This window comes from Rhineura floridana, chromosome 8, assembly GCF_030035675.1.
Source record: "Rhineura floridana isolate rRhiFlo1 chromosome 8, rRhiFlo1.hap2, whole genome shotgun sequence".
NCBI lineage: Eukaryota > Metazoa > Chordata > Lepidosauria > Squamata > Rhineuridae > Rhineura > Rhineura floridana.
In genome coordinates this window covers 129530118-129557204 of record NC_084487.1, presented here as the reverse complement: position 1 = coordinate 129557204, position 27087 = coordinate 129530118, and the positions used below count along the sequence as shown (strand labels likewise).

The window sequence follows — 27087 nt, the reverse complement described above, 5'->3', positions numbered from 1 at the left end:
GCATACTGGATTTTTTTTAATTAACTGTGTCCAAGGTCTCTGCATTTAAATTTATTTTGTAAAAGCTGATGGACTGCTGCAGATCACACTGTTACGTAAAAAAAAGAGTAAACTCATTAAGGATTTGCAGCATAATCATTATTTTTGCAAAGTTGGAGAACAGACCTAATGTGTTCCATGTGTCCTATTTATTAGGGACAGTCCCTATTTTCTGGTATCTGTCCCTGGTAAAACACTGCCCCTCTTTTATTAAGACCTTTCTATTCTGCATTTGGGGATATGTTGGAGAAAGCTTTTAAGGTTGCTAGAGCAAGACCGTTTTCAGTTTCCCCTGGATCTAGAAGTTCAAGGAGAGTGGATGCATCTTGACTGTAGTGTATAAGTATGTATATGCACACGTGGTCTTGGGCAAGGAAATAAATGGGTGATTTTCCTGTTGGCTAGCTTCTCGGGAGGGGGACAGGGGGGTTGAAAGGATACAGGGAGGTTGGGTGGCAAAGGAACTTCCACCTCTTAATGCATTGATAAAACATCGGGAGGAACAGAAGAAAATGACAAGTGTCTCCTTCAAAAAAAAGAAAGAAAAACAATGTGGGGGTGAGAAGGAAGTCAAAACCAGGAATTGTTTTGTTTTGTGGTGGGTTCAGCCCTTATTCAGAAAATCCCAGTTAGGCATGAAAAATGCTCTGAGGCGACCTGCCCAAGGGCTACATACATGGGGAGTCCACAGTTATTTAGAGGCAAGGGAAAGGCATTCTGCAAATGCTCAGAGGTCCTTTACTTCCTATATTGCAGGGCCCAGCCTGTGTTTCCAGGACAACCCTGGTGAGGCCTTGGCCCAAATTCAGTTGGGGGAGTGGGGTGATAAGCTCTATAGCATGAAAGCAGAAGAAGGGGGGGTTGTAGAGTTGTTGGATGCAGGGTTACAAATGGATTGGTGTGCAGAGGGAAACAGAATTACATATTCTTTGGTTAGTTTGCTGGCAGTAAAGACGGAATGAGTGCTTAACTGCCCAAGAGAGGGATGTTGGGAGTGGCCACATTCACACTAGGGTTGCCAGGTGCCTGGTTTTTGCCCAGAGATTGTTGGGATCCTCTCCTGGTCTCTGGGTGAGCCAGCTTAATCTCCAGACTCTCAGCTTTCATTTTTAAAAAAAATTAAGTTTCTATGTGGTCTGGTTCACATGATATACACCAAAACGTCAGCCATCCCCCCCCAACGCCTGTGAAATGATCTCTTCACTGGATGCTCTAATCCCACCCTTTCAGGTTTGTAGCCAATAAGTGAAGTCAGGGTTGTGATTGACAAGGGATTTCTCAGTCTCCAGACAATACCTAGACCACATTGCAAAGGCAGAAAACTATTTTTTCCCGTTTATCTGAAAATCTCATAAATTGAGTATGTATATAGCTTTCAGCAGTACCACAAGTCTTTTTTCTCTTATGTTCAGGAGTCAAACAAGTTTAAATTTTCCTGGGCTGCTGAAGATGGCAGTGTTTTGAAACGCCATTGAATTTAGTAGGACTTACTTTTGAGTAGATATGGTTACGATTATGCTACAAGCAACTATCATTGATTCTTAGGGTATCATCCTTAATAACATCACTATGACTTGCCCTGTGACATCACTAGGGCCTGCACTGAAGTCTCAAGCTTTGAATGCTTCTGACCTGGCAACCCTAATTCACACCATACATTTATTCCACTATTATTCTACTTTAAACAGCCAGAGAATCCTGGAAAGTGTAGACTGAAGGTCATGTCCCAATGCCCTTTCTGCCCACTCCCCACAATGAGCCTTTTACTAGTCCTTTTAAGAAAAGTTCAAAAAATGTCTGAAGTTACATCCACTTTAATACATAACAAAGAGAACAGACTTCAGAATCTTACAATAATTTAAGTAGTTTCTTCAAAGCAAACATATGTGAGTGACATCAGCTTGTAAGAGACTAAGATTTTCACTTTCTGATGGACGACGTTACAGTCAGGCTACAGAGGGAGTCTGCAGGACACCATGCATCAAAAATCCAGAATGGGGTCAGGCAGTTATACATATCTATTCACTATGCTGCAAAAACATCCTTCTCCCTCCCCCTCAATAAATGTGCTCAACTCAGTAAGGGAAAAGTCAATGTTATGAGTGCTGGACAGACCATTTCTATTCCTCTCTTTCTCCAGCAGCTAGCCAGGTGGGAAATGCCATCCCCTTTACAAAGCTGCTGCTTGACTGCATGGAGAAAGGAAAAAAGATTGCATTAACAAGCATGGTATAAACAGACACACAAGCTAAAGTAATCTGAAGCTAAAGTAATCTCATGTTCAAAAACAACTATGGCGGCATTTTACTTTCAAAGAGATTGTTTCACTACAGTTTAACACAGGCCATCTCATTTCACAATGAACCCTTGAAAGATGTAATTAATTCAAGTGGTCAAATTAAATTAACCTATGGCTGGCTAAACCTGCTGCCTGTGGTGCTCGAGACTCCCGTAACTGCAGGTGGCCATGACATTGCCTGAATGAGATCAGGATAGCCTGTTGCCCCAACTGAAATTGGGAACAGTGATTCTCAATCAGTGGAATAGGGCACACAAGTGTGATGGATTTTTCCCAAAAGTATGTTTAAGTCACTATGTTGGATGCATTCACCACTCTGTGCTCCTCAGAGGAGGGTGATCTGGTGCAAGATTGGTTCCCCATGCTGTCTGCCAATATGCGGACAGTGACATTGTCCCAAAGGACAAAGGATGTACTGGGGTTGTTAATGTAGCTTGCACCTGAGTTTGATGAGTATGGGAGAATCTCAGAAAAGTTGCTCAGCAGACGTAGTGCCATCCCTGATCCCTGGCTAAGTGAGCAAAATGGAGGGTGGGAAGCAATGTTAACTGGGCTGCCCTGCAATAGCAAGGAGAACACCTGACCATTAATTCTGCAAGCTGATTGGAAAATGGGGGGGAAAGCGTCCCTCCTATTTTGATACATATATTTCCCTGCCTCTCTAGGAAACTACACATGCAGCATACTGAGGTGAGAGAACAGATTGTAACATTATAGATAGTAGACAAGAGACACAGTTTTTGTACAAAAAAGCAAACAGATACCTAGCACATCAAAGAAGTGTTCCAGCCCATGCCCACCCCCACCTGTGCTAGTTTTCTACTTGCATGGAGTTTTGCATAGGAAAGCATCCACAACTGTTTCTTTTTGAGTACTTAAAAATGCATCTCAGATGTGATATCAGGCATATTTGCAACAGTCCTGTACAAAATAGGCCAGTATTATCACTCTAATTGCAGATAATGTGAGCTTGCCTAAGGCCAACAAGTGAGCTCATGGCAGAGGCAAGATTTGAACCAAGGACTTCCTGGTTCACAGGTCATATTCTTAACCACAATGCTACATTGGCTCAGAAATAACAAAAGTGTAAAATCATTACATTTTTGCAGCCCACCATGGGAAATGGGGATTAGTATGACAACATGGACCACAAATAAATACCATACACATATACTACTTCAATGTCAAGACCTAATCCTTTGCTGCACATTTTATTCAATAACCACTCCTATGAATAATAAACAGAAAAATCAAACACATAAACCATAAACCCTAAAAGCAATTATAACACAAGTCTAGATATTTCCTTCATTGTTACAGCAGACATTTCTACATACATATATGCTGTAGTTATATAACAAACTGAATTTTTAAAAGTTGTAGATTTAATTCCACTGGTTTTCCATCAGGTTATTTTGGTGATTCATCTCAACTATCAAGTTCTTTGAAGCCTCAGCAGCAGCATGACCAGACACTGTCACCATGGAAGGGGTTAACATAAAACCCACAAATCGTTGTTGTTGCTTTAAATATGGACTTCAATCTCAGCTGATTGATCTTCACCCTGAAACAGAAATCAGACATAACTGTAACAATATTTCACAGCTATTCATGGTTTCAACTTGCCACCTAGGAAACCCAATACACTTCTGTTATGGCCAGCATGATGGCATCAGGTCTCTGCCAAAATGTTTGCTGCTGCTTTTCTTTGACAGAGGGAGGGGAAAGGAAGTTAAAGAGACCTTTGCCCAGGTTTATGAGACCTTTGCTCAGTTTATGGAGGAGCGAAATAACCTTGATGGCACCTCACCCTTCGCTCAGTTCAAAATACAACCCATCAAACATGTAGTCAACCGATTCATGCATCATGCTAAGGTAAAGCCATGATGGGTTAGCATGAATGTTGACACCTCTGGGAGAAGAGATCATGGCAGCTTTGCGCCTCCTCAGGTTGTTCTGCTGCTGCACTGAAAGCCATGGCTTGTCATATTGTCGAAATGTGGGCTCATGGTTTAGCTTTCTACAACTAGTCACAAACTGTAACCAAGGTTTATCCAATGGTGTGTGGCTTGTGGTTTGTGTGGGAGAGCTAAACCACGAGCCCGGGTTCTTCACATTGCAGCACATACTCTCCCCCCCGCCACCCTGCCCCCTACTCTTCAGGCAACAGCCTCCCATAGTAGCTACAAAAAGAAGCACAAAAAAAGATCCACGATTAAAAAAAAACAGAAGCAGCCAGACAAAAATAATACATAACTAAAAAGTCTGGTCAAATAAAAAGGGACTTCACCTGGTACTAAAAAGATATCAGCAACAGCACCAGGGGGTCACAACTGAAAAGGCCATATTGCAGGTCACTGCCCTCCTCACCTGATGGCGCCCCTCTGAGGCAGATCTTAGCAGTCAAGGAGGTTCATGCAAAGAAAGGCAGTACTTGAGCTACCCATCTCCAAGCTATTTTTAAATCTTTAATAAAGCATCAGAAATTTCCTAAGCATTGTGAAGGAGTTAAAAGCTAGGACAGCCTCTGCCAGCAGGTTCACAATCTAATACACATAAAGAAAAGGGAATGGGTAGGAAAAAGAAAAGAAAGTGCTGAAACAGCTGCTCCTTTGCTGGTCAACGGACGGACAGAGCCAGACTAGTCTTCCCCTTGCCACGATATTGTCCCTGGGAGGCAGGGGGTGTAGCCTCTCAGTGGCCCTAGATCTCCTGACCAGTGGCAAAGTCTGTATTCCTTCCAGCTCAGCTATCCCAGGGTAACATTTCGGGCTTCAAATGTTAAACCAACACCTTGAACGAGGCCTAGCAATGATACAACAGCTTATGGCATGGGTGGGTGTACTGCTGCAGGTATATGGTCCTCAGTTGTGAAATCTTTGTGTGCGCCTGTTTTTTGAGGAGAAAGAATTGTCCAAGTCATGCCTACACATCTACGATGATTTGGGCAAGGCTCTTGTGTCATATGCTTATTTAATGCATTCCATATATATAACCTGTTCCCCTGCCAAGTGAAGATAATCAGGGAGACAGGTGGGTGTATGTGGTGATATGAAGCAATATGATGGCTTAATCACCGATGCCAGTCAACATAAGAGACAAGCACTGGTGAACAGGGCCCGAGATGCTATGCTAGCATAGCTGTGGGGTGCCCACCAATATGCCAGGAACGGCAGCTGCTACCCGCAGAACTGGGCAATGTGTCCCAGAAAGAGCTTCTGTTCACCCATGATAAGTGCAGCAAGGGAAACAACAAGTTAGAGAAGCTGTCAATCTCTCAAGTGAAGTCCTATAAGCCAGTATTTCACACAAACATGAGTGTTTAAAATGCATTTGGGAACAGCCACATTTAAATGTCCTGGGGCTAGGATTTGGGACAATGTGTTTTTTCTTGATGAGAGATAAAAAGCTAAAGGGCAACTCTCAGTTCTACTATGGCACGAATCTTGGTAGGCAGTACAACTTCAGGCTGCAAGTTGGGGATAATGTGATTAGATCATCTCTTGCATAGACTTCAACTGGGATGCTCTCATTCAAATCCCTTCAGTCAGGCCAAGTTAGGCAAAGGCAACCCATAGGCAGCAAGAAGCAGTATCTCCTAGTTCTTCACATCACTGAGTAATCCTGTTGCAAAAGCCTTTAGAGGAATGCAGCCTTCTCCATTCCAGTGGTGTAAAGAGGCTCTCTTGATTGTGTACCATTCCCTCCTTTAGCCACAGATGAGTGGCTACCATGAGAACAACTACTACCTGATAGCCAGATCAAGACCAATGGCAAGATCAAGTCTTGGCATCTGCTCAGCTGGGACACTGTTCTTGGGCCACCCCTCTAGCTCAGCCTAATCTGCATGACAGGGCTGTTGCGAGGATAACCACTATGTGTGTGACTCGATTATTCTGCTGATTTTCTGACAGAACCATACTGTGTTCACAACTTTTTCACATTAAAGGCAGAGGTGTTATGTGTCTCGAATTCTCAAGTCTGGGAGATGGAGAAACAGCGTGGTCTGGACAGGGTTGCACTCCCCTGGATGGAGCAGGTTCGTAGATTGCGGAGGAGGCTCAGATGGCTAGGACTGCCCTGTTCCAGCTATGGCTGGTTTGCCAGCTATGGCCCCTTTTGGACAGATGATTTGGCCACTGTACTCCATGCTCTGGCCACCTCCAGATTGGATTATTGCAATGTGCTCTACCTACTGCTGCCCTTGAAGACAACCTGCAAACTTCTACTGTATGTGGCTCCATTTAGATCTGATATAACCTGTTTTAAAACAGCTGCACTGGTTGCCATTTCCTTTCTAGGCCCAATTCAAGGCCCATGCAAAGACCCCAAATAGCTGAAAGACCGCCTCCTTCCCTGCAGAGTCTCTTGGGTGTTAAGATCAGCAGAGGGGGCTGTTCTGAGCCCGTGGTTCTGAAACCCACTTTGTCAGACAGTCAACTCAATCTCTCTCTTTTAATCAGAACTATTTTATTAAACCAGAAAACACAAAGGTATGCAGAAACTTCAAAGAAAGCGTACAGTCTCTGGGGATGGTGAACTGAGGATGGTGATGATGATGAAGGAGGTTGATAGCAGGTAATTATATTGTAGGATTGTTGGTGAGGTAGATTAAATGGAGGAGAGGTATCTTCTGAGAGAGAAGCTTCTGGAAGAGGCAATTCTGACAGAGAAATATCTTCTGAGAGAGAGATAGGTAAAAAAGCAGTGTTGTCCTCTGGGGCTACTAGGCCTGCTGCTAGCTTCAGTGATGACTGAAACAACTGAGGCAGGTTTTGGAGGGAAAACTAACCAATTAAAGAGAGGGGTGATGTCACCTGACAGGAAGTTACTCTAAGGCTAAGGGAGACAGACCTCTAGTTTTCCATAACTCTAACCTAATAAATGTCTTATTTAGCACAACAGAAGGAATCTCTCTATATACAATTCTAAACTCTGCGGAGGCAGCACAGGGGCCCTCTTGAGAGTTCCAGTGCCCTCAGAAATTTGGGGGGGTGGCATGGGAGAGGGCATTTTTTGAGGCAGCCCCTACGTTGTGGAACTCCTTCCCCCAGAAGTGTGCCTGGCACTTTTATTAGACAGCTTTCGCTGTATGCTGAAGACGCACCTCTTTACTCTGGCCTTTGGCACTTGAGAGATATATTTATAAAACCCACTCTAGTTACAAGTGTAATTTTTAAATTGGTTTTAAACCTCTCTTGGGACCTTTTAGTGAAGGGGAAATCATCATCATCATCATCATCCAGGTAGCTTTGCTCTTTCTAAATTTGAGACACTTAGTAACAAGAAAATATTACTTCTTCTGCCCAACTGCTGCTACTGATCTTTCCCAGCTATACATTCTGGTCTATTCCAAGAGCCGTAAAGATGTTCATAAACAGGTACTTACAGGAACTGTGACTGTTTGCATCAGCCTTGGCCGCTTTGGCCGCCTTGGCCACATTCTGCTGGGGTTTGCTTTGCTCTTCTCCGCTGAGTAGGGCTTTAATTTCAGAGGGGATTTTTCCTTGGTCCATTGCCAAGCACCACTGCTTGTACTAAAACGTAGACAGAACACAAAGAAAAACAATTGGATTACAGAAACAGAGGGTTGCAATTTTTGACTTTCCCATGTGACCATTAGAGAGTCCTGCAGCTGTTGTTGTACAGGCTTGATGATTGGACTGGGGATGTGGAAATGCTAATCAGCAGGGCTATGTGGAATTCCAACAAGTCCTACCCTAGGTTGCTAGAAAGCATGTGGGCATTGGCCTGCAAAGCCTCAGCAGCCAGAAGGGTTGCTGGATAAGATTTCCTCCCTGGGCAAGGATCAGGTTTTCCATGCCCTGCAAAGCTCCTTGCCAAATGGTAAAAACTGCAGGCTAAAGGATGCCAAAATTACATGAAATTACACAAATTTCCTTGATCTGCATAATGTCTACAGGCAGCTGCTTTTCTTGGAGCTAAATTTGGATTACCTTGAACACAGGATTTGAAAAAAAATGTTAAGCACACACAACTCTATTAATGAACAGGGCCTCTCACATTTCCATTCCAAAAGCTATTATTTATTTACAATAAATACACACTGCCTTTCAATAAAAAGTTCTCAAAACAGCTTACATAAGAAAACTGAGCAATAACTAAAACATCCTACATATACCTTAACTCACACTGTACCTAGATCTTTAATTTTCTGTTCTCTTCCCCGAACAGGACATTCCAGTCGTGTAAGCCTCTGCAAGCAGACAGCAACAACTCCCTGCTCTCAGAAGTCTAAACAGCAGTAGCCATTGGAGACACTGGGGACATAGTGATGTCAGCCACAGGGAAAAACAGTATACATGCGTCCACAGACACCCCTCAGAAGCACGTTACTAAGCACTTGGCTTCTCACCAGTCTGTGAGAAAGCTACAACTCCTGATCTTCTTGTAATTATGAGACTTAAAAACCACAGAAACAACCAGTCAGGTTCAGGAAATCACTCCTAACCACGCAGAAGCTTCTGTATCTTTCAGGCTTCCATGACCAAGACAAGTCTGACAGACCGTCTCCTTCCTTGACAGACCCTCTCAAGTGTTAAGACCAGTCGAGATGACCCTCTTGGTAATTCTGCTGTCCTCAGAAACTGGTGTCTGTGTGTGGCATGGAAGAGGGCATTCTCTGTGGCAGCCCCTAAATTGTGAAACTCCCTCTCCACAGAGTTGTACCTGGCAACTCCACTATATGGTTTTTGGTGAATGCTTAACACACCTACCCTGGCTGTTCACACCTGACATGTATAATGTATTTTTAGGACTCACAGCAATTTTTGTTATTATAATTTGTTTTTAAATTACTTTTAAGAATGTATTTGAAATTGTTGTAACGCACCCTGAGACCTAAGGGCAGATAATAAGTCAATCAGGGTTTTCAGCATTGTTTGGAGAAGATGCCTTGGTCCATGCAGCAGTCCCTTTTCTCCTCCTATTGTTGCCTGGAGCCCATTCAAGGCCATTTACTCCAGGTCACTTATCATGACCAGGAAATCCTATGTATGTTTATTCAGAAGTGAGTCCTACTGGATTCAATGGAGCTTTCTCCCAAATATATGTGCACAGGACTGCAGCATTAGTTTCCCCTGACTGCACCCCTCCCCAACCTGCTGTCTTGCAGATGTTTTTGACTTCAGCGCTCCTCAGCCAAGATGATCAATGGTCAGGGATGTTGGGAGCTGTAGTCCAAAACATCTGTAGGGCACCAGGTTGGGGAAGAGTGCCCTACCTACCTGGTGCTATGCACACAAGGCTGCTCACCAAATGCAACACGGGGCAGCAGGATTGCAGCTCCTATCCATGCATTTCCTAGAGTTTATGCCAGGATATACATATATAAATATAATTCATATATATGTTGTATATGCACATATGTGTGTATGTCTGATAACAAACAAGGGCTAATACCCAATGATGTGCAACGGATTGCCACTCATGCCATGGAACTTCTCTTTCCCTTGTAGCCTCCAGTGTGCCCCCCAAATCTTCTCTGAAGAGTTCCCCAACCCTCCACAGATTGTAGAGCTGCACAGAAGCTGTAGATGGAGTAGAGGAAGGGGTACAAATTACATGAATGGAAATCTGCTCATGCGATGCTGGGTGTCACCCTTGATTGTTACATGTGAACTGCTCAGAGGACTCGTTGATTGGACAGTCAACAGAAATTCTAAATAAATAAAATTTACCACCAAAAATATGAGAGAGGGAAAGGTTAAAACAACAACAACATGTGTGGAACCCATGCTTTTTGGAATGTAAACAACACAGATTAATTTATACATCACAGAAAATGCATGCGGGGATGGTGGTACAAGGCTGACACAATCGTTCTGTCTCACCTAGAGTACAAAGTTATAGAATGTAAAGCTCTCAGACAGAGGTTGGGGAGGGGCAGACACACCTAGCCATTCACCAAATGACAAATGAGCGCAGAATCCATATAACCACTTTGTAAGCCGAGCTGTCTAGAGTCAACACATTTCATTTGAGTCCACATAGACGAATGTTTGTGGTAAAATCTTCACTATTTGGCTAGAGATGTAAAGGCCCAGAAAAAAAGTAGAAAAATGGGGGGAGGATGCCCCCCCCAGTTTTCCCCCAAATTGTTCTTTTTTTTCACATGATAATACAGACAAGCCAATTACCCTGACAGTCTTCACCCCGGGAGTTGTTCAACCAATCTTTATAGGTTCTCTGTGTTATCCTCCCAAGTAGAGAGAATCAGAGGCAACTGTGTTGCCAAATGGTTGCTTGCAGTCACCCCTACTAACACTAGGTCTAGTTAAAGAGTGAAGCAAGGGGAAGTTTTTCCATTCTTTCAGTTAGTTAATGCTTCTAGTCAAAATAAACAGGATCCAAGTCAAAACCGGGCTAAAATTAAAAAGAGAAAAAGTAAATTACCATTTCCAACTCTTCTCTCAGAGCACAGATTGCTCTCTCTCTGCTCGAAACCAATTCTTCCAGGTACTGGTATCTCAGCTTCTTTCTTGCCCTGCATTCCCTCGCACTCTGCCGGCTCCTCTCAAGTTTGGCTTTCAAATCTATTTTGGCTGGTTTACGGCCACGTTTACCTGGTTTTTTCACTTTGCCTCCAGCTACCTAGAAAAACAACAACAAATTTTGTTTCAGTAAGGGGAGCAAAAAACAAGATTTGTCTGTGCCGATTGTTATGAAAATAACAAAAAGAAAGAAAACAAAGTGATACTTAGACTTATGGCAAGTATACACTACTTGATAATTTTAGCTGATCCTAGATAGCACAGGAAGAAAAAAAAATTAAGAACTCTTCTACTATTCTTCTATTAACATACAAAATCACTTAAATTATAATTGGCATTCTTATTACCCAGAGATCATATCGCAAACATACGTTGGATAATGGAACAGACCAAGGAATTTCAGAAGAAAATCACCCTGTGCTTTATAGATTACAGCAAAGCCTTTGACTGTGTAGATCATGAAAAACTATGGAATGCTTTAAAAGAAATGGGGATGCCACAGCATCTGATTGTCCTGATGTGCAACCTATACTTTGGACAAGAGGCTACTATAAGGACAGAATATGGGGAAACCGATTGGTTCCCCATCGGAAAGGGTGTGAGACCAGGGTGTATTTTATCACCCTATTTATTTAATCTATACGCAGAACATATCATACAGAAAGCAGGACTGGACCAAGATGAAGGAGGTGTGAAAATTGGAGGGAGAAACATCAATAATTTAAGATATGGAGACGATACCATACTATTAGCAGAAACCAGTAATGATTTGAAACAAATGCTGATGAAAGTTAAAGAGGAAAGCACAAAAGCAGGACTACAGCTGAACGTCAAAAAGACTAAAGTAATGACAACAGAAGATTTATGTAACTTTACAGTTGACAATGAGGACATTGAACATGTCAAGGATTATCAATACCTACAATAGTCAAGAAATCAGAAGAAGGCTAGGACTGGGGAGGGCAGCTATGAGAGAACTAGAAAAGGTCCTCAAATGCGAAGATGTATCACCGAACACTAAAGTCAAGATCATTCAGACCATGGTATTCCCAATCTCTATGTATGGATGTGAAAGTTGGACAGTGAAAAAAGCGGATAAGAGAAAAATCAACTCATTTGAAATGTGGTGGTGGAGGAGAGCTTTGCAGATACCATGAACTGCGAAAAAGACAAATAATTGGGTGTTAGAATAAATTAAACCAGAACTATCACTAGAAGCTAAAATGATGAAACTGAGGTTATCATACTTTGGACACATAATGAGAAGACATGATTGATTAGAAAAGATAATAATGCTTGGAAAAACAGCAGGGAGTAGAAAAAGAGGAAGGCCAAACAAGAGATGGATTGATTTCATAAAGGAAGCCACAGACCTGAACTTACAAGATCTGAACAGGGTGGTTCATGACAGATGCTCTTGGAGGTCACTGATTCATAGGGTCGCCGTAAGTCATAATCGACTTGAAGGCACATAACAACAACATTACCCAGAATCATATTATGTTTACTTCCAACTAAATTAATGTTTCCTCCTAGAAAAAGCATATTGTTGCTTCAGCTCAGCTCCAATTCACAACATTCAGAGTGAAGGTAACTATAATATTTTTAGAGCAGTGGGACTACTCTGGAAGTGCCCTTTTCTGTGATCAAGCCAGATGTACCCATTGCCGAATGGGGCAATGGGGAAAAAACATATTTCCAAGTTTGAAATAAAAGCAGGCCAGGAAGAGTGCTGTTTGGCTGCCCCCCCCTCCGAGGTCACCAACAAACCTGCTCAAAACACATTCCTAGTTTTGCACTTTACCTCTTAATGTTTCCTCCATTCACTCTCGTTTTCAGAAGGAGAAGCACAATAAAATGCCAAAGGAATAGACTAATCAAGGGTTGTCAATGTGGCACCCACAGGCATGTATGTGCCTACAAAAAGCTCCCCTGGCACCCACACAGCCCCCTCCCCTGCTGAAATCAGGCTTGAAAGCAGCTTTCCATTGTAGCCAATGGACAGAGTTGCAGTGTGTGCTTGGGTCAGTCTGTCTGCAGAGCCCACAATAGCTTCTCTGGTTTGCAAATGTATCTGCAGGCCCAAAAAGGTTACTGACCCTGGGATTAATGGATGTGCATTCATGCGGCATTTCCAAGGGAGGCCTGTCTAGCTTCTTCTCTGTTGAATCCCGTGGCTAGATAGACTAAAGAAAAAAGGAGCCCAAGAAGCATGGGAGTTCATGAAGAACGTATTACAAAAAGGACAATCGCAAACAATTCCAAAGAGGAAGAAAAATGGAAGACATCGGAAAAAGCCAATGTGGCTACACGGAAGACTGGTGGAGGAGGAAGACTGGTGGAAGGAAGGACGCATCACCAAGGAAGAGTACCGACGAGCGGCTTGGGCTTGCAGGAATAGCGTAAGGAAAGCTAAAACCCAGAATGAGCTGAGGCTGGCGAGGGAAGCGAGGAACAACAAAAAGGGGTTTTTCAGATATGTTCGAAGCAAGGGAAAGACCAAGGAAACAGTGGGACTGCTGCTCAATGAGGATGGCAAAATGTTGACAGATAACGAGAAAAAAGCAGAACTGCTCAACACCTATTTTGCCTCCGTTTTCTCCCAAAAAGGGAACAGTGTGCAACCTTGCATCGGTAGCAATCTCAGTAAGGGGTCGGGATTGCAGTTCAAGATTGATAAGGAAATAGTCAGGAAATACCTAGTTAACCTAAATGAGTTCAAATCTCCAAGGCCTGATGAACTGCATCCCAGACTATTGAAGGAACTTGCAGATGTACTCTCGGAACCTCTTGCCATCATCTTTGAGAAATCCTGGAGAACGGGAGAGGTGCCGGAGGATTGGAGACGGGCAAATGTTGTCCCGCTCTTTAAAAAGGGTAAAAAAGAAGGACCTTGGAATTGTAGTGGATCGCAAGTTGAACATGACCCAGCAGTGTGATGCTGCGGCAAAAAAGGCAAACGCGATTTTGGGATGCATAAGCAGAGCTATAGTTTCCAGGTCGAGGGAAGTAATAGTCCCACTATATTCTGCATTAGTCAGGCCTCATCTGGAATACTGTGTTCAGTTCTGGGCGCCTCATTTTAAGAAAGATATAGACAAGTTAGAGCGGGTTCAGAAGAGGGCGACAAGGATGATAGCCGGTATGGAGAACAAGTCTTATGAGGAAAGGTTGAAGGAACTTGGCATGTTCAGTCTGGTGAAGAGAAGGCTGAGGGGTGATATGATTGCACTCTTTAAGTACCTGAAGGGCTGTCGCATAGAGGAGGGTACAGATTTGTTCTCTGCTGCCCCAGAGGGTAGGACTAGGTCTAATGGTTTTAAGTTGCAGGAGCGTAAATTCAGATTGGACATTAGAAGGAACTTCTTGACAGTAAGGGCAGTTCGGCAATGGAACCGACTGCCTAGGGAGGTGGTGGGATTCCCTTCGCTGGATGTCTTCAACCAGAGGCTGGACAGCTATCTGCGGGAGATGCTCTAGCTGTGGATTTCATGCTGTGAGCAGGGGGTTGGACTCGATGGCCTACAAGGCCCCTTCCAACTCTATGATTCTATGATGTTCTGGTACCCGGCAAAGACATTTTTCTTCAGATAGCCTTTGAAGTCATAAGCTGACTTGCTATGGCCAATGAAATACAGTGAATTTCTCCCACTGGTTGTGGTTCTTTAAACGGGTTTTTGTTTATTGATGCATTTTACCCATCTTGCTTTTATGATTTTTTGTTTTTATGCACTTTTTTTTATTTTACTACTGTTAAGCCACCTTGAGCACCATTTAGTAGAAAGGCAAGATACACATTTAATATTTCTGAAAGGCTCACTGACTCCTAGAAGTATGAGGCAGCATAAGGCTAACAATTGAGCAAGTTTAAAATTTGCTGGTATGTCTGTCATTTCAGGTGTAAAGCTGGACTCATCTTGCAGCTCAAGGAAACATTGTTAGCTTGATTTTTACATCAAAAGTCTTCACCGTCCATTATCATGTCTGCCAATTGTGCAATCTTTACATAAAATGGTGACCTCAAGTTACCCTAAGGCCCAAGGAGAGACTAAGGACCAAAGGCAAGATAAACAAATACTTCTGGGTACATAAGGTTAAAGAGTCCTATCATATAAAAAACTTCATAATTTTCAAAAAACTGTAATAGGAAGTAGCAATCTGTAACATCTATTGTACACAACAGACAGTAGTTACTCTTGGCAGGCTAGCTCCATTATTAGATTCTACAAATATAAGGATAATCCTAGTGACCAACTTTACAGCTTTGATAAAAGTATGTGAAGGACTTTGAACAGCTGCTATGTAAATTCTAAATATATTACCTGAAGTATCCTAACAACACTTTGCATTTTTTTTTAAAAAAAAGGTTTCCTACATCTTTTTGAACTCTACTTCACTGTTCAATTCAAGGAATGGGCATATTTGTTAATAAATAACATTTTATCTAGCACTTAATATTGTTCAGAACACTTCACATACATTCTTCTTTTCATCCTGACAAAACAACCCCATAAAATTGGCCAGCATCATCCATCATATTGCAGATGGGGAGCAATTGCTTACCTAAAGCTATGTACTGAAACAAGATATCAACAACTCCCTTATGCATAGTCCAGCCTGTTAGCCTGCAGTCCTGTGCCCACTTATAAGGAAAATGGGAGCTGAAATCCCCCAAACACCTGGAGAGCCGCAAGTCTCCCTGTCCCTTGGACCACCCAATTATACACATCATTCACTTACTTTACTATCATCCATGTGTGCAGCCGAGCCAAGAAGAAATGTTAAGCCAAATATAGCCTTACAAAAACAAATAATCACACGCCAGCCCCCCTCTAGGCTGGACAACCAAAGGACTTCTTCTCCATTACATGTTGCTTCCTTGTTTTGAACTCTTTCCACTCTTCTGCGCACCTCCCAAAAGGAGGGCCAGCCCAATGCATTTTGGTAACTGTAGTTCCGCGCCTTCCCCTCCATAATCAAGAAGGAGGAAGTAGCGAAGCGTGAGAACTACAACGCCCATGAATGGAGAATGCAGTTACATAATGACGCCCGACATTTTGCCGTGAGAAATCACAGAGAGGGCTTGGGGAAGTAGAGCGACAGACTGCTAAAATACAACAAATTGATAGAGCGACGCACGACGGGCCGTTCATTCCTTTGTAATATAGCAATATTTATTTAGTATCTCCGTATCTATAGGACCAACATGGAATCAGATGCACCCTTCCAATTTCCATCTGGAACAGCATTACTCCAAAGTTACTTACATTTCCTATCATGCTCCATGCCCTTCCTTGTGCTTTAATACCTAAGGCTGCAATCCAATACACACTTTCCTGGGAGTAAGTCCCAATGGAGGTTACTTCTAAGTAGGCAAGTATTGAAGTTGCAGCCTAAGTCTCAAAAAAGCAATGCCATACCACCTAGTGGGGTCCTTCGTTAGGGTGCCGTTGGTTACCTAACAGATAGTAGATTTGTGAGTTTTGAAAAATGTCTGTATCGCAACTAATCTGAATACAGTACTGGTGAATTTTGGAGCTACTCAGAAAAAATCAGAGCTTGGAAAAGTTACTTTTTAAAACTACAACTCCCATCAGCCCCAGCCAGCATGGCCACTGGATTGGGCTGATGGGAGTTGTAGTTCAAAAAAGTAACTTTTCCAAGCTCTGGAAAAAATATGATGTAATGTATACTTTTTTTTTTATTAAGTGAAGTGCTTTCTTAAGGTTGCCAGTTGCAAAGAAGAATATGGCTCCTGTTCTGTTCCTTTTAATAGTTGGGCAGATGATTCTTTACTACAGATGCAGCTTTTGCAAGCAGTGGCCAAAATTCCCTGTTTCATGTTAACCAGGAAGGCCAACAGGATTTCCTGGCCCTGGTCATGTAACCAACTTTGTAATCCTGGGAGGAAAATAAAGATATATATAACAAAATAAATATGCACAAATAACATTATATGTTCATGTCTTGATTTATTTTATTTTAACTGTAACATTTCATTTACAGCAAAATATGCTCTGCCCCCCCCCCCCGGTTTGCCAGTTCTGATGAGCAACAGAAACCCTGCTGCTAATTATGCACAGCTTCACACCTTTAGTGTCTGAACTGTCAGCTCCCAGCCTAGCCTACCTCACAGGGCTGTGATAAAAGGGGGAAAGACATGTACACAGTCTTGAGCTCCTGGGAGGGAAAACAAGATACAAATATTCAACAACAAGTAGCAAATACTCTAAACGTGCAGTTTCACACACAAAAAACATTTTGCCAAACAAGCAAAAATCCTTGTGCTAAAGTAGTCTTTAGGAATTTTAACTTGCTGCAGCTGCAAGATGTCTGGTTTTTATGGTTGTATTTGCTGATTTATTTTGTATTTTATACTTTTATTTTATGGTTACTGTATATTAATAAAGAACAGCCCATGGTGACAAGCAGACCAGTAGTGGCTTTGTGGGAGACATGGAAAAATCAGAGGAAGAAGGGGGGACTACGATATCACCATGTTTTCTCTGTAGGAAGGAAGCCTAATTTATTTCAAGGGAGTTACTTCCCAATATACCAAAGCCAGCTAATTGTGTTTATACTGTTGCATGCACCCCAGTCAACAAGCGGTGAGAGATTTCCAGGGATTCAAGTGATTACCCAGGGTTTGTTTCCTTGGAATGAAGGTGATTGGAGACTATGGTATCTTTATGATATTTGGTTTCATGTACACATATATGCATCCTGAGCATAAGATGGAAAGGGATCACAGCATTAACACTCCAACAGATCTTGCTTCCCCATTAGGTTTTATTTATTTATTTATTGTTTTATTTATACCCCACCCTTCCAGCAGGAGCCCAGGTTTCTGAGAAGGCCTCCCAAAGTCACGGGTTTGGATTCAGCACACAGAGCAATCAAGCCTCTCTGTATCTTTTCAGCTCCGCACCTTCAGAGCAGAGTCACTAAAAAAACACAGGCCATCTTCTGGCCCTAAGATCAAGGCTGGCACCAGGCATGACTGGGCCCTTGGGCACCAGCCTGGCCTGGGCCTGCGTCACCATACCCCAACCCCCCCCCCATATAGCCGGCGTGGGGCTAATAGGCCTGCCTGCGTGTCCCACCTACCTCTCCCATCTCTGAATGACGTGCGCGCTGTGCTCGCATGCCTACCATCAACCAAGATCTTAGCTGATGGCAAACATGCGCATACAGTGTGCACATCATTCACAGGGACAGGAGAGGCAGATGGGGCATGGGTGCAGGCATATTGAAGCCCACACTGATTGTATGGGGGGGGGTGCCTGGGAGCTCCCTCTTCATGGATCGTGGAACAGGAGTGCTACACTCCCACTCTAAGGAGAAGCCCTCAGCCAGGGCCCAATCTGGCTGCCCTCTGGTGCCAACCTTGCCTCAGATGGGGTGGGGGGTCTCCAGCCAGGTGAGGAGGAAAAGCCTATCCCAATCTTGGAAGAGCATCATCAATCCTTTGTTCCCATGGCAACACATCTACTCTTGACCAAGTCAAGACCCACAGACATAATCCAAACCAGCCCCCTAATCCCAGAACAATATAAACACAGCACACTTGGAAAGTGAATGAAATAACATGGGCGAAAGCGCTTAAACAAACATAGCCAAGTATTCTCCTCCATCCAGCATCAGGCCAGCAGCAACGTCGTTTTGTGTTGCTCTGACAGGCCCCCAGTTCTTCTGATTGCTTAGCAACAGTGATTATTTGTCCTCAGGAATAATTTTTAAAAAGGCAATAGATATGTTTCAAGCGATATGGTATCTCTATTAAGTATGTGGCACAAAAGAAATATAACAACCGCTGGCCACACATAGTCTCCTGTGGAACAAATGTATAAGATTACACTGTAAATAAAAAAAGGAGAATTTTGGTCATAATAGAGAATAGGAAATCCTTTATTGTATAACATAGATACAACCAATGTTCTTAACCATGTTATTTATATGTTTATGATGTTAAATGTTATTTGTTTTTGTACAAAGCAAATGAAGTTTTTATTTTAAAAAATCCCCTAGGTTTAAGCTGTGACATCCATCGGAAATGTCAATGGCTTTAGTGCTGAGATCTAAAATTCTGTTTTGTACAGTTTTTCTATAAATGCAATTCTCCAAATTTGCAGGTACCTTTCAACTAACAAGTTGCCTTCTAAATCTTTTCTTCTAACTATTGCAAGTGACTGCCGAAAGTAAATTTTTTAATAAGTCCTTATTCGTAACTTTTTAAGTTTCCTCCGGGGCCAGTGCCAGGTGTGACTGAGTCCTTGGGCACCAGCCTGCTGTGGGCCTACAACACCATACAGTGCAATACCCCCTCCTGGTACAGGCAGCGCAAGGCTTAAATAAGACTGCCCGCCCCACCTGCCTCTCGCATCAGTGCTCATGCTGCGCACACTGCACATGCTTGCACGCCTGCCATCAACCAAGATGGTGGAAGGGTTGTCAACCCTTAGGGAAGCTCCCATTGCGGTGCTTTCTGCTGGTCTCGCTGTCGCTGTGATTTTGGCGCTATCTTCATCGCGCTATTGTGACCTCGCTGTGTTTGCCGCTCCACCTTCTGCTTGGTATGGATTGGGTCGCCTGCTGTTTGCAGGGGTCGTGGCCGGCTGTCATCGGGACGGGGGTTTCTTTCCCGTGGTCGTTGCCGCGGCTTGTGCTTCCATCGTTGGGCGTGGTCGTGCCCTCTACCGCTGCTGCTGCTGCCGCTGCGCCTCCTTCCTATTGAGGCTTATGTTTTTATCTAGCTGTGGCTGGCATTCTCCTGCTGCTGGCGTGCCTTCCATCCCTCACGCTGCGGGTTGTGCTTCGCCTAAACGACCCTCGCCTCTACCTCATTGTTATCATCAGGATTTTTGAAGGTGGCATTTTACGTGGGAAGAAGAACGGTCTTAGAGCTGGCGTTTGGGCGCACAGAGTGCGGGACTGTGTCTTCTGTGTGGGCTTGAAGTGGATGAATGGGTGTTTATATGAGTGTATGTTGTGAGTGAATGTGTTTGTATGTATATGAGTTTTTTGTACTTATAGTTTATCATGTGCCTCGGGAAGAGATTTTATCATCAAGAGGGGAGACCTGAGGGGGCCCCAATTGCCGTAGTGACGGGTAGAGGGAGGTATGGTGATATGAAAGGGACGTGCCAGGTAAGGGGAACGCGGCCCAGACATGTAGTGGCTGTGCCGTGTTCTGGTCCTTCTCATACCCGCAGGGTTGTTGGTTGTCCTATCAGCCAACTCTCAGATCTCCAGTTGCTGCTTTTTAATGCCAGATCGGTACATAATAAAACCTCCCTCGTCCATGATTTGATTGTGGACGAGGCGGCCAATCTGGCATGTATAACCGAGACCTGGGTGGGCGAACAGGGAGGAGTTAGTCTCTCCCAGCTCTGCCCACCGGGGTATTTGGTTCAGCACCATGGTAGATCTGAGGGTCGGGGAGGTGGGGTTGCTGTGGTCTATAAGAGTTCCATCTCACTCACCAAGCACCATGTCCATGCAATCACTGGTCTGGAGTGTTTGCACCTTGTGCTGGGCCAGAGGGACAGACTGGGAATCCTTTTGGTGTACCGCCCACCTTGCTGCCCAATGGCTTCCCTAACTGAGCTGACAGAAGTGGTCTCGGAGGTATTGTTGAGATCCCCCAGACTATTAGTACTGGGAGATGTCAACATTCATGCCGAGGCTACTTTGTCCGGGGCAGCTCAGGACTTCATGGCCGCCATGACAACCATGGGGCTGTCTCAATATGTTAGTGGCCCAACACATACATCGGGGCATACTCTTGACCTGGTTTTTGCTACTGGACATGGGGATAGTGATCTGGATGTAGGGAGTTTTACATCTCTCCCGTTGTCATGGACAGATCACTGCTTGCTGAAGTTTAGACTTTCAGTAGCCTTCTCCCTCTGCAAGGGTGGGGGACCTATTAAATTGGTCCGCCCCCGGAGACTAATGAATTCTGAAGGTTTTCAAAAGGCTCTGGGGGGTTTTCCGGCTGATAAGACTGGCGCTCCTGTCGAAGCCCTGGTCGATCTGTGGAATGCAGAGATGACCCGGACTGTTGACACGATCGCTCCTGCGCGCCCTCTCCTATGTAGAGCTCATACAGCTCCTTGGTATACTCCGGAGTTGAGAGCGATGAAACAAGACAGGAGGCGGCTTGAGCGGAGATGGAGACGAACTCCCAACGAATGCAATTATGAGCTGGTTCGTAAGCTCTATGTAGGAGCGGTGAGGGCGGCGAAAAAACAACATTTCGCTGCCACTATTCAGTCATCTCTCTCATGCCCAGCGGAGCTTTTTAGAGTGGTTCGTGGTCTACTCCATCCAGGCCTACAGGACACGGCAGATACATCGGTAGCTCGATGTAATAAATTTGCTGAACACTTCCAGCATAAGATCTCATGCGTTCGCCGGGACTTAGACTCCTATTTAATAGCAGTTAATCCTATTGAGGTGTCCGGAGCACAGTCTTGTCATGTTTTGTTGGATGAGTTTCAGTTGGTTCAGTTCGAGGACGTGGACAAGGTGCTTGGACAGGTTCGTGCGACCACTTCGGTACTGGATCCTTGCCCCTCTTGGCTAATAAAAACTAGCAAGGAAGGAACAGTTGGCTGGGCTAAGGAAGTGATTAATGCCTCTTTACGAGAGGGAGTGGTCCCTGGTTGTCTGAAAGAGGTGGCAGTGAGACCACTCCTGAAAAAACCTTCCTTGGACCCAGAGGATTTCAGCAGCTACAGACCAGTAGCCAATGTTCCGTTCCTGGGCAAGATCCTGGAACGAGTGGTTGCTGACCAGCTCCAGGCGCTATTGGATGAAACCGATTATCTAGATCCATTTCAATCGGGATTCAGGCCTGGTTTTGGCACTGAGACGGCCTTGGTCGCCCTGTTTGATGATCTATGTCGGGAGAGAGACAGAGGGAGTGTAACTCTGTTGATTCTCCTTGACCTCTCAGCGGCTTTTGATACCATCGACCATGGTATCCTTCTGGAGAGGCTTGCGGAGTTGGGAGTTGGAGGCACTGCTTGGCAGTGGTTCCGCTCCTACTTAGCGGGTCGTCTCCAGAAGATAGTGCTTGGGGAACATTGCTCGACACCGTGGGTTCTCCAATGTGGGGTCCCGCAGGGTTCGGTTCTGTCTCCCATGCTTTTTAACATTTATATGAAGCCGCTGGGGGCGGTCATCAGGAGTTTTGGAGTGCATTGTCATCAGTACACTGATGACACGCAGCTCTACTTCTCCTTTACATCTTCTTCAGGTGAGGCAGTCGACGTGCTGAACCGTTGCCTGGCCGCGACAATGGACTGGATGAGAACTAACAAACTGAGACTCAATCCTGACAAGACTGAGATGCTGTTGGTGGATGGTTTCTCTGATCGGATGGTGGATATATACCCTGTCCTGGATGGGGTTACACTCCCCCTAAAGGAACAGGTTCGTAGCCTGGGAGTCATCTTAGACTCTTCCCTCACACTTGAGGCTCATGTAGCCTCGGTGGCCCAGAATGCGTTCTACCAACTTCGGTTGGTAGCCCAGCTACGTCCCTATCTGAGTAAGGAGGACCTCACATCAGTGGTACATGCTCTGGTAACCTCGCGTTTGGACTACTGCAATGCGCTTTACGCAGGGCTACCTTTGAAGATGGTTCGGAAGCTACAGCTAGTGCAAAATGCGGCGGCCAGACTGCTAACAAGAACTAAGCGGTCTGAGCATATAACACCTGTGCTAGCTCGCCTGCACTGGCTTCCAATATGCTTCCGGGCCAGATTCAAAGTGTTGGTACTTACCTATAAAGCCTTATACGGCGCGGGACCACAATATCTGTCGGAACGCCTCTCCCGATATGAACCGGCCCCTACACTACGGTCTACTACGAAGGCCCTCCTCCGGGTTCCAACTCATAGGGAGGCTCGGAGGGTGGTGACAAGATCTAGGGCCTTCTCAGTGGTGGCCCCCGAACTATGGAATAGTCTCCCTGAGGAGGTGCGCTTGGCGCCGACACAATCATCTTTTCGGCGCCAAGTTAAAACCTTTCTCTTCTCTGAGGCATTTTAATTCATGTTAATTTTAAACTATTATTATCTGATTTTAGACTGTACAGTTTTTTGTACAGTTTTGTATTGTGTTATATTACATTGTGTTATTTTTTATTGTATTTTTAATGTTCACCGCCCAGAGAGCTTTTGCTAGTCGGGCGGTATATAAGCTTAAATAAATAAATAAATAAATAAATAAATTTTGGGTGATGGCAGGCCTGCGTGCACAGGGCATGCACACTGATGTGCTAACATGACAGGTATGTGAGGCAGATGGTCTTATTGAAGCCCGTGCTGCCTGTATGTGGTGTGTGTGTGTGGTGTGTGTGTGTGTCCCTGGGAGCTCCCGCTCTGCGATCTGCAACAATGTTGGATCCCATGACTCTGATTAGGGACCCCTCTGGGCTACAGGGCCCTCAGCCAGGGCCCAACCTGGCTGCCAGCTGGTGCCAGGCCTGGTTTCCTCATTAAATATAATAATGACACCAATCCCAGGATCTAAGTCTAGTGTGTGATAAGTTCAAGTTTGTACAACATTTCCCCCCTAAAGTTCCTGTAACTTCTTACAAGACTATCATATATGAAAATAGGTTACTCAATACCATTCTGTTCATCGTCTGCTATCCATCAGCCAGTTCTTAGATGAGAGAAATTTAGCTCTACAAGGAACTGGGCAGGTTATGAAATACTTGGTGATACCCATAATAGTAATATTTAGGACAAGTAGAACCTATGGCCAAATATGACCAACTTATAACAGAACATGCCAGTTGAATCAAAAGTAAGGAAATATATTACCAATATCTTGGGCAAAAACATGAATGTTGAACTGATCTCAAATCATGCACTGAAGAAAATCTTAATAGTTAAAGCATCAAAATACCATTCTACCATTATAGATTGAACCCCAGATATAAGTCATAAACATTGTTAAAATACAGCAACAATACCATTACAATTATCCTGGCTCCTACCCCAAAACAACAACCAGTGCACTTTCATGTAAGTAAAGAAGTGAGTGATTATTATTGCAGACTAACGGTACCAGCTCAGCATTGTGGGAAGAGCAGAATACAATTTCTGGTGCACTTGCAGATCACAGAGGAAGCAACAATAAATCTCCTTCAAGGTCATGGCCAAGGTTCAGGTGTCCAAGATGAGTAACAAGGGTTTCAAGACTGCACCAGAGCTGTGAAGCTGTTCCAATGAGTTGTCCTGCCTACCCACAAAGCTCTTAAGCAGAAACAGAGAATGCCCAATTACTCATGAAAATCCCTGACTATGAGGGAATTCCTGGCCAGAAGGCAGGTACTCTGCCTAGGAAGATGAGTCTCCTCTCTTCTCTTGATGTGCTGTCTCTGCCCCGGGAGGCACTGCTGGACTTGCCTCCCCTTCTGAATGCTCCTGAGCTCTCCCCACCCTCCAGCTGCCTCCATAGTCTCTAATATCCCCTCCTCTGCAGTTGGGGGAGACAGCCTCTGGGACTCCCACCTCATCAGTAGATCCAGGTGTGTCCACAGGCAGAGGTGGTTGTTAAAAGGACTTTGCTCTGTTATTTCTGCTAGGCAGTCTGCTTCTGTGTTGGAATTGCTTTTGAATATGTTTTCAAACCTTTTTTTAAACAATATGTTTTTTAGCTTTTTTTAAGTTGTCTTCAAAGCTTATTTTAAAAAACATTTTTAAAGTTGTTTTGTTTTAATGCATTTTTAAGTCTGTTCTTATGATGTTTTAAAGTGTTGTTAATGCTTTTGTTTGCTGCCCTGGGCTCCTGCTGGGAGGAACAGCCGGATATAGATATAATAATAATAATTTCACCTCCTTCTTCCTCTCCTTCGGAGTCCTCCTAAAGTGCCTCCTGCTCCTGGTCTGAATTAGAATAGTCAGAGGGGATCATGTATAAAAGATCAGTATAAAACACAAACAGATTAAGCTATAAGCTTCAACACAGACAGGTCTTAACACGTTTTTCAAAAGCCAAACCTCAAATTCCAAATAAAAAGCAATAAAAAGACTAGGAGAGTAAAAAAGTATTTGCCTGGCATCAAAAATAATACAAAATAGATGCCAGGTGAGCCTGTTTGGGGAGGGCATTCCATAATCAGAGTATGATCACTGAAAAGAACCTTTTGTAGCCACCTGCTGGATCTCACTTGCCGTTGCCAGAGGCACTTGGAGAAGGGCCTCCAAGGACGGGACTGGAATATATGAGAGGAGGTAATCCTTCAGGTAACCTGGCCCAAAGCTGTCGAGGGTTTCAAAGGTTAAAACCAGCACTTTGAATTCATCTCAGAAACGTACTGAAAGCCGGCGTAGCTTCTGTAGCATTCGTATAATATGTTCAAAATGTCTAGTCTCAATTAACGATCTTGAAGCCTCATTCTGGATTAACTAAAGTTTCTGAACTGTTTTCAAAGGTAGCTCCATGTGCAACTAATTACAGTAATCTGAATGGGAGGTCATCAGAGCATTGTAAATTGTAGACACCTATCTCTTCCAGGTAGGCTATACCTTGTTTGTCAGCCCAAGCTGATAAAAGGCACTCAGCCAATGAGGACAGCTGTGCCTCCAGGGACAATCCCTGAACAATTAATACTCCCAAAGGGTGGACGTGATCCTTTAGAGGAGTGAAACCCCCTCCAGAATATGTTGAATATCACTTGACTTTGTAGGTTAATCACTCACTATCTGTATGTCTTCCTTGCCTGGATTGAGTCTCACTTTCTTTGTCATCCACATACTGATGACACATCACTCCAAATCTCTGTATGTTCTCACATACATGGTTCCGTTGCACTCACTGGGTATGTTTGCACATCACACTAAACCATCATTTAGCAAGAATGAGCCACAATCAACCTTTGAAAGCTTTTCCTTAACCGTAGATTGTCCTGCCATCTGGCCCTTGAACTTTCTCTGCACATTAAAAACAAGCAGGGAGAAAACAAGGCTACAACCCTCTGCCTTTTAATCTATGTTGTATGGAAAAGCAATCAGTCATGTGAGGCCCACCTACAGTCTGAAACGATATAGTTCCTTATCTGCTGTTTGTAGGGACCATGGTTAAGATTTTAAGTCTAAGGGCAAGACTTTTATCACGTTGTGTGTGCCGTGTATAGTTACAGGCAGCAATAGATAGTACCTGGATTGGATAAGTGTTTGGAAGACCACACTGAGAGGCCACATCTGCCATATAAGCAGGAGAAAGGTGCCTCTACCATTTCACTTAAATCAGATGTGCACATTAATTTGGGATATTGAGTTATATTCAAAATATCTTTTTCTCACATCTCATATAATCAGATTTCAATAATTTTAAATAAATCCCTCCATTTAATAGCTGGTTGTAAATATCAGTAATGCAGCCCAGTCTAACACCAACACCACCACTGGGCTCAAAAATTTCCCACCGAGTTCAGTGGGACTTACTCCTAAGTAAGCATGTACAGGAGTGCAACCTTAGCCTGAAATTTTCATACATGCTTAATTTTATTGATTGATTAATTAAACTGATACCCCACCCTTCCTTCCAGGAGCCCAGGGCGGCAGTTTGGAAAAAGTGCTGTTGAACTCAGGCATACCTCTGAGTAAACACTAACTGAGCTATCAGTGTCACCTTTTGTGGGAAAGTTGTGGCTAAGCACTGAATCACTTATACAAGTTTAGCAATATTTTGTTGGGGAATTATTTTAATAAATATATAATTGCATATGAACATAATGCAATTGTAACTGATGCTGTGATGGATTTTCTGCTCTTTGAAATTATTGCTATAAAATGACTGCAATTATGCATTTATCCCAAATGACAAGAATTTCATAAACAGTATCATCAAGTCTCAGCAATCTCCTGCTTACGCAGACCGAATTTAAAATACTTAAGAATTAGGGAGAATTGGTGGCTTATAATTAAATTTCACCCCATGGTGGCAGAATTGTCAGAAAGCACATTACTTGTGCCAGCATGATATAAAAAGAGAGAGAACATTAAAAAGATGTGAAGGCGAACAGTTTTTAATAATGACTGAGAATCCAGAAAGGCTTCAGTAGTCTTGAAAATAGGTAATAAATGTTACTGGCCTACACACACATTCACCTGCCAAAACATAATAATGTTACTCATTTGTGGTGTAAAAGAAAGACCCAAGCTGCTTGTTTACCTGAAGGCAGTTCTTACTCACCATAGGCAGCTAGCTGAG

General features: G+C 43.7%; 1 protein-coding gene across 3 annotated transcripts; it reads right to left on the bottom strand.

Annotated features, from left to right (window-relative positions):
• Positions 1 to 1837: 1837 nt before the first annotated feature.
• On the bottom strand, positions 1838 to 27087 carry CREBL2 (cAMP responsive element binding protein like 2). Of its 3 annotated transcripts, none has more exons than XM_061582510.1 (4): positions 27070 to 27087; positions 10754 to 10951; positions 7728 to 7875; positions 1838 to 3902 (listed from the first exon to the last, which is right to left on the bottom strand). In XM_061582510.1, exons 1-4 carry the CDS (start codon positions 27070 to 27072, stop codon positions 3898 to 3900), a joined length of 354 nt encoding a protein of 117 aa, XP_061438494.1. In that variant the 5' UTR covers positions 27073 to 27087; the 3' UTR covers positions 1838 to 3897. The 3 variants fall into 3 exon arrangements, with proteins under 3 accessions (XP_061438494.1, XP_061438493.1, XP_061438492.1); XM_061582509.1 differs by lacking the exon at positions 27070 to 27087 and adding an exon at positions 16119 to 16145; XM_061582508.1 differs by lacking the exon at positions 27070 to 27087 and adding an exon at positions 15592 to 15800.

Excerpts from the sequence above, each read along its gene's own strand:
- CREBL2 (XM_061582508.1), bottom strand. Across the intron at positions 7,876-10,753 it reads TGAGAGAAGAGTTGGAAATG|TACAAGCAGTGGTGCTTGGC; the intron begins GTAATTTACTTT and ends TCTACGTTTTAG.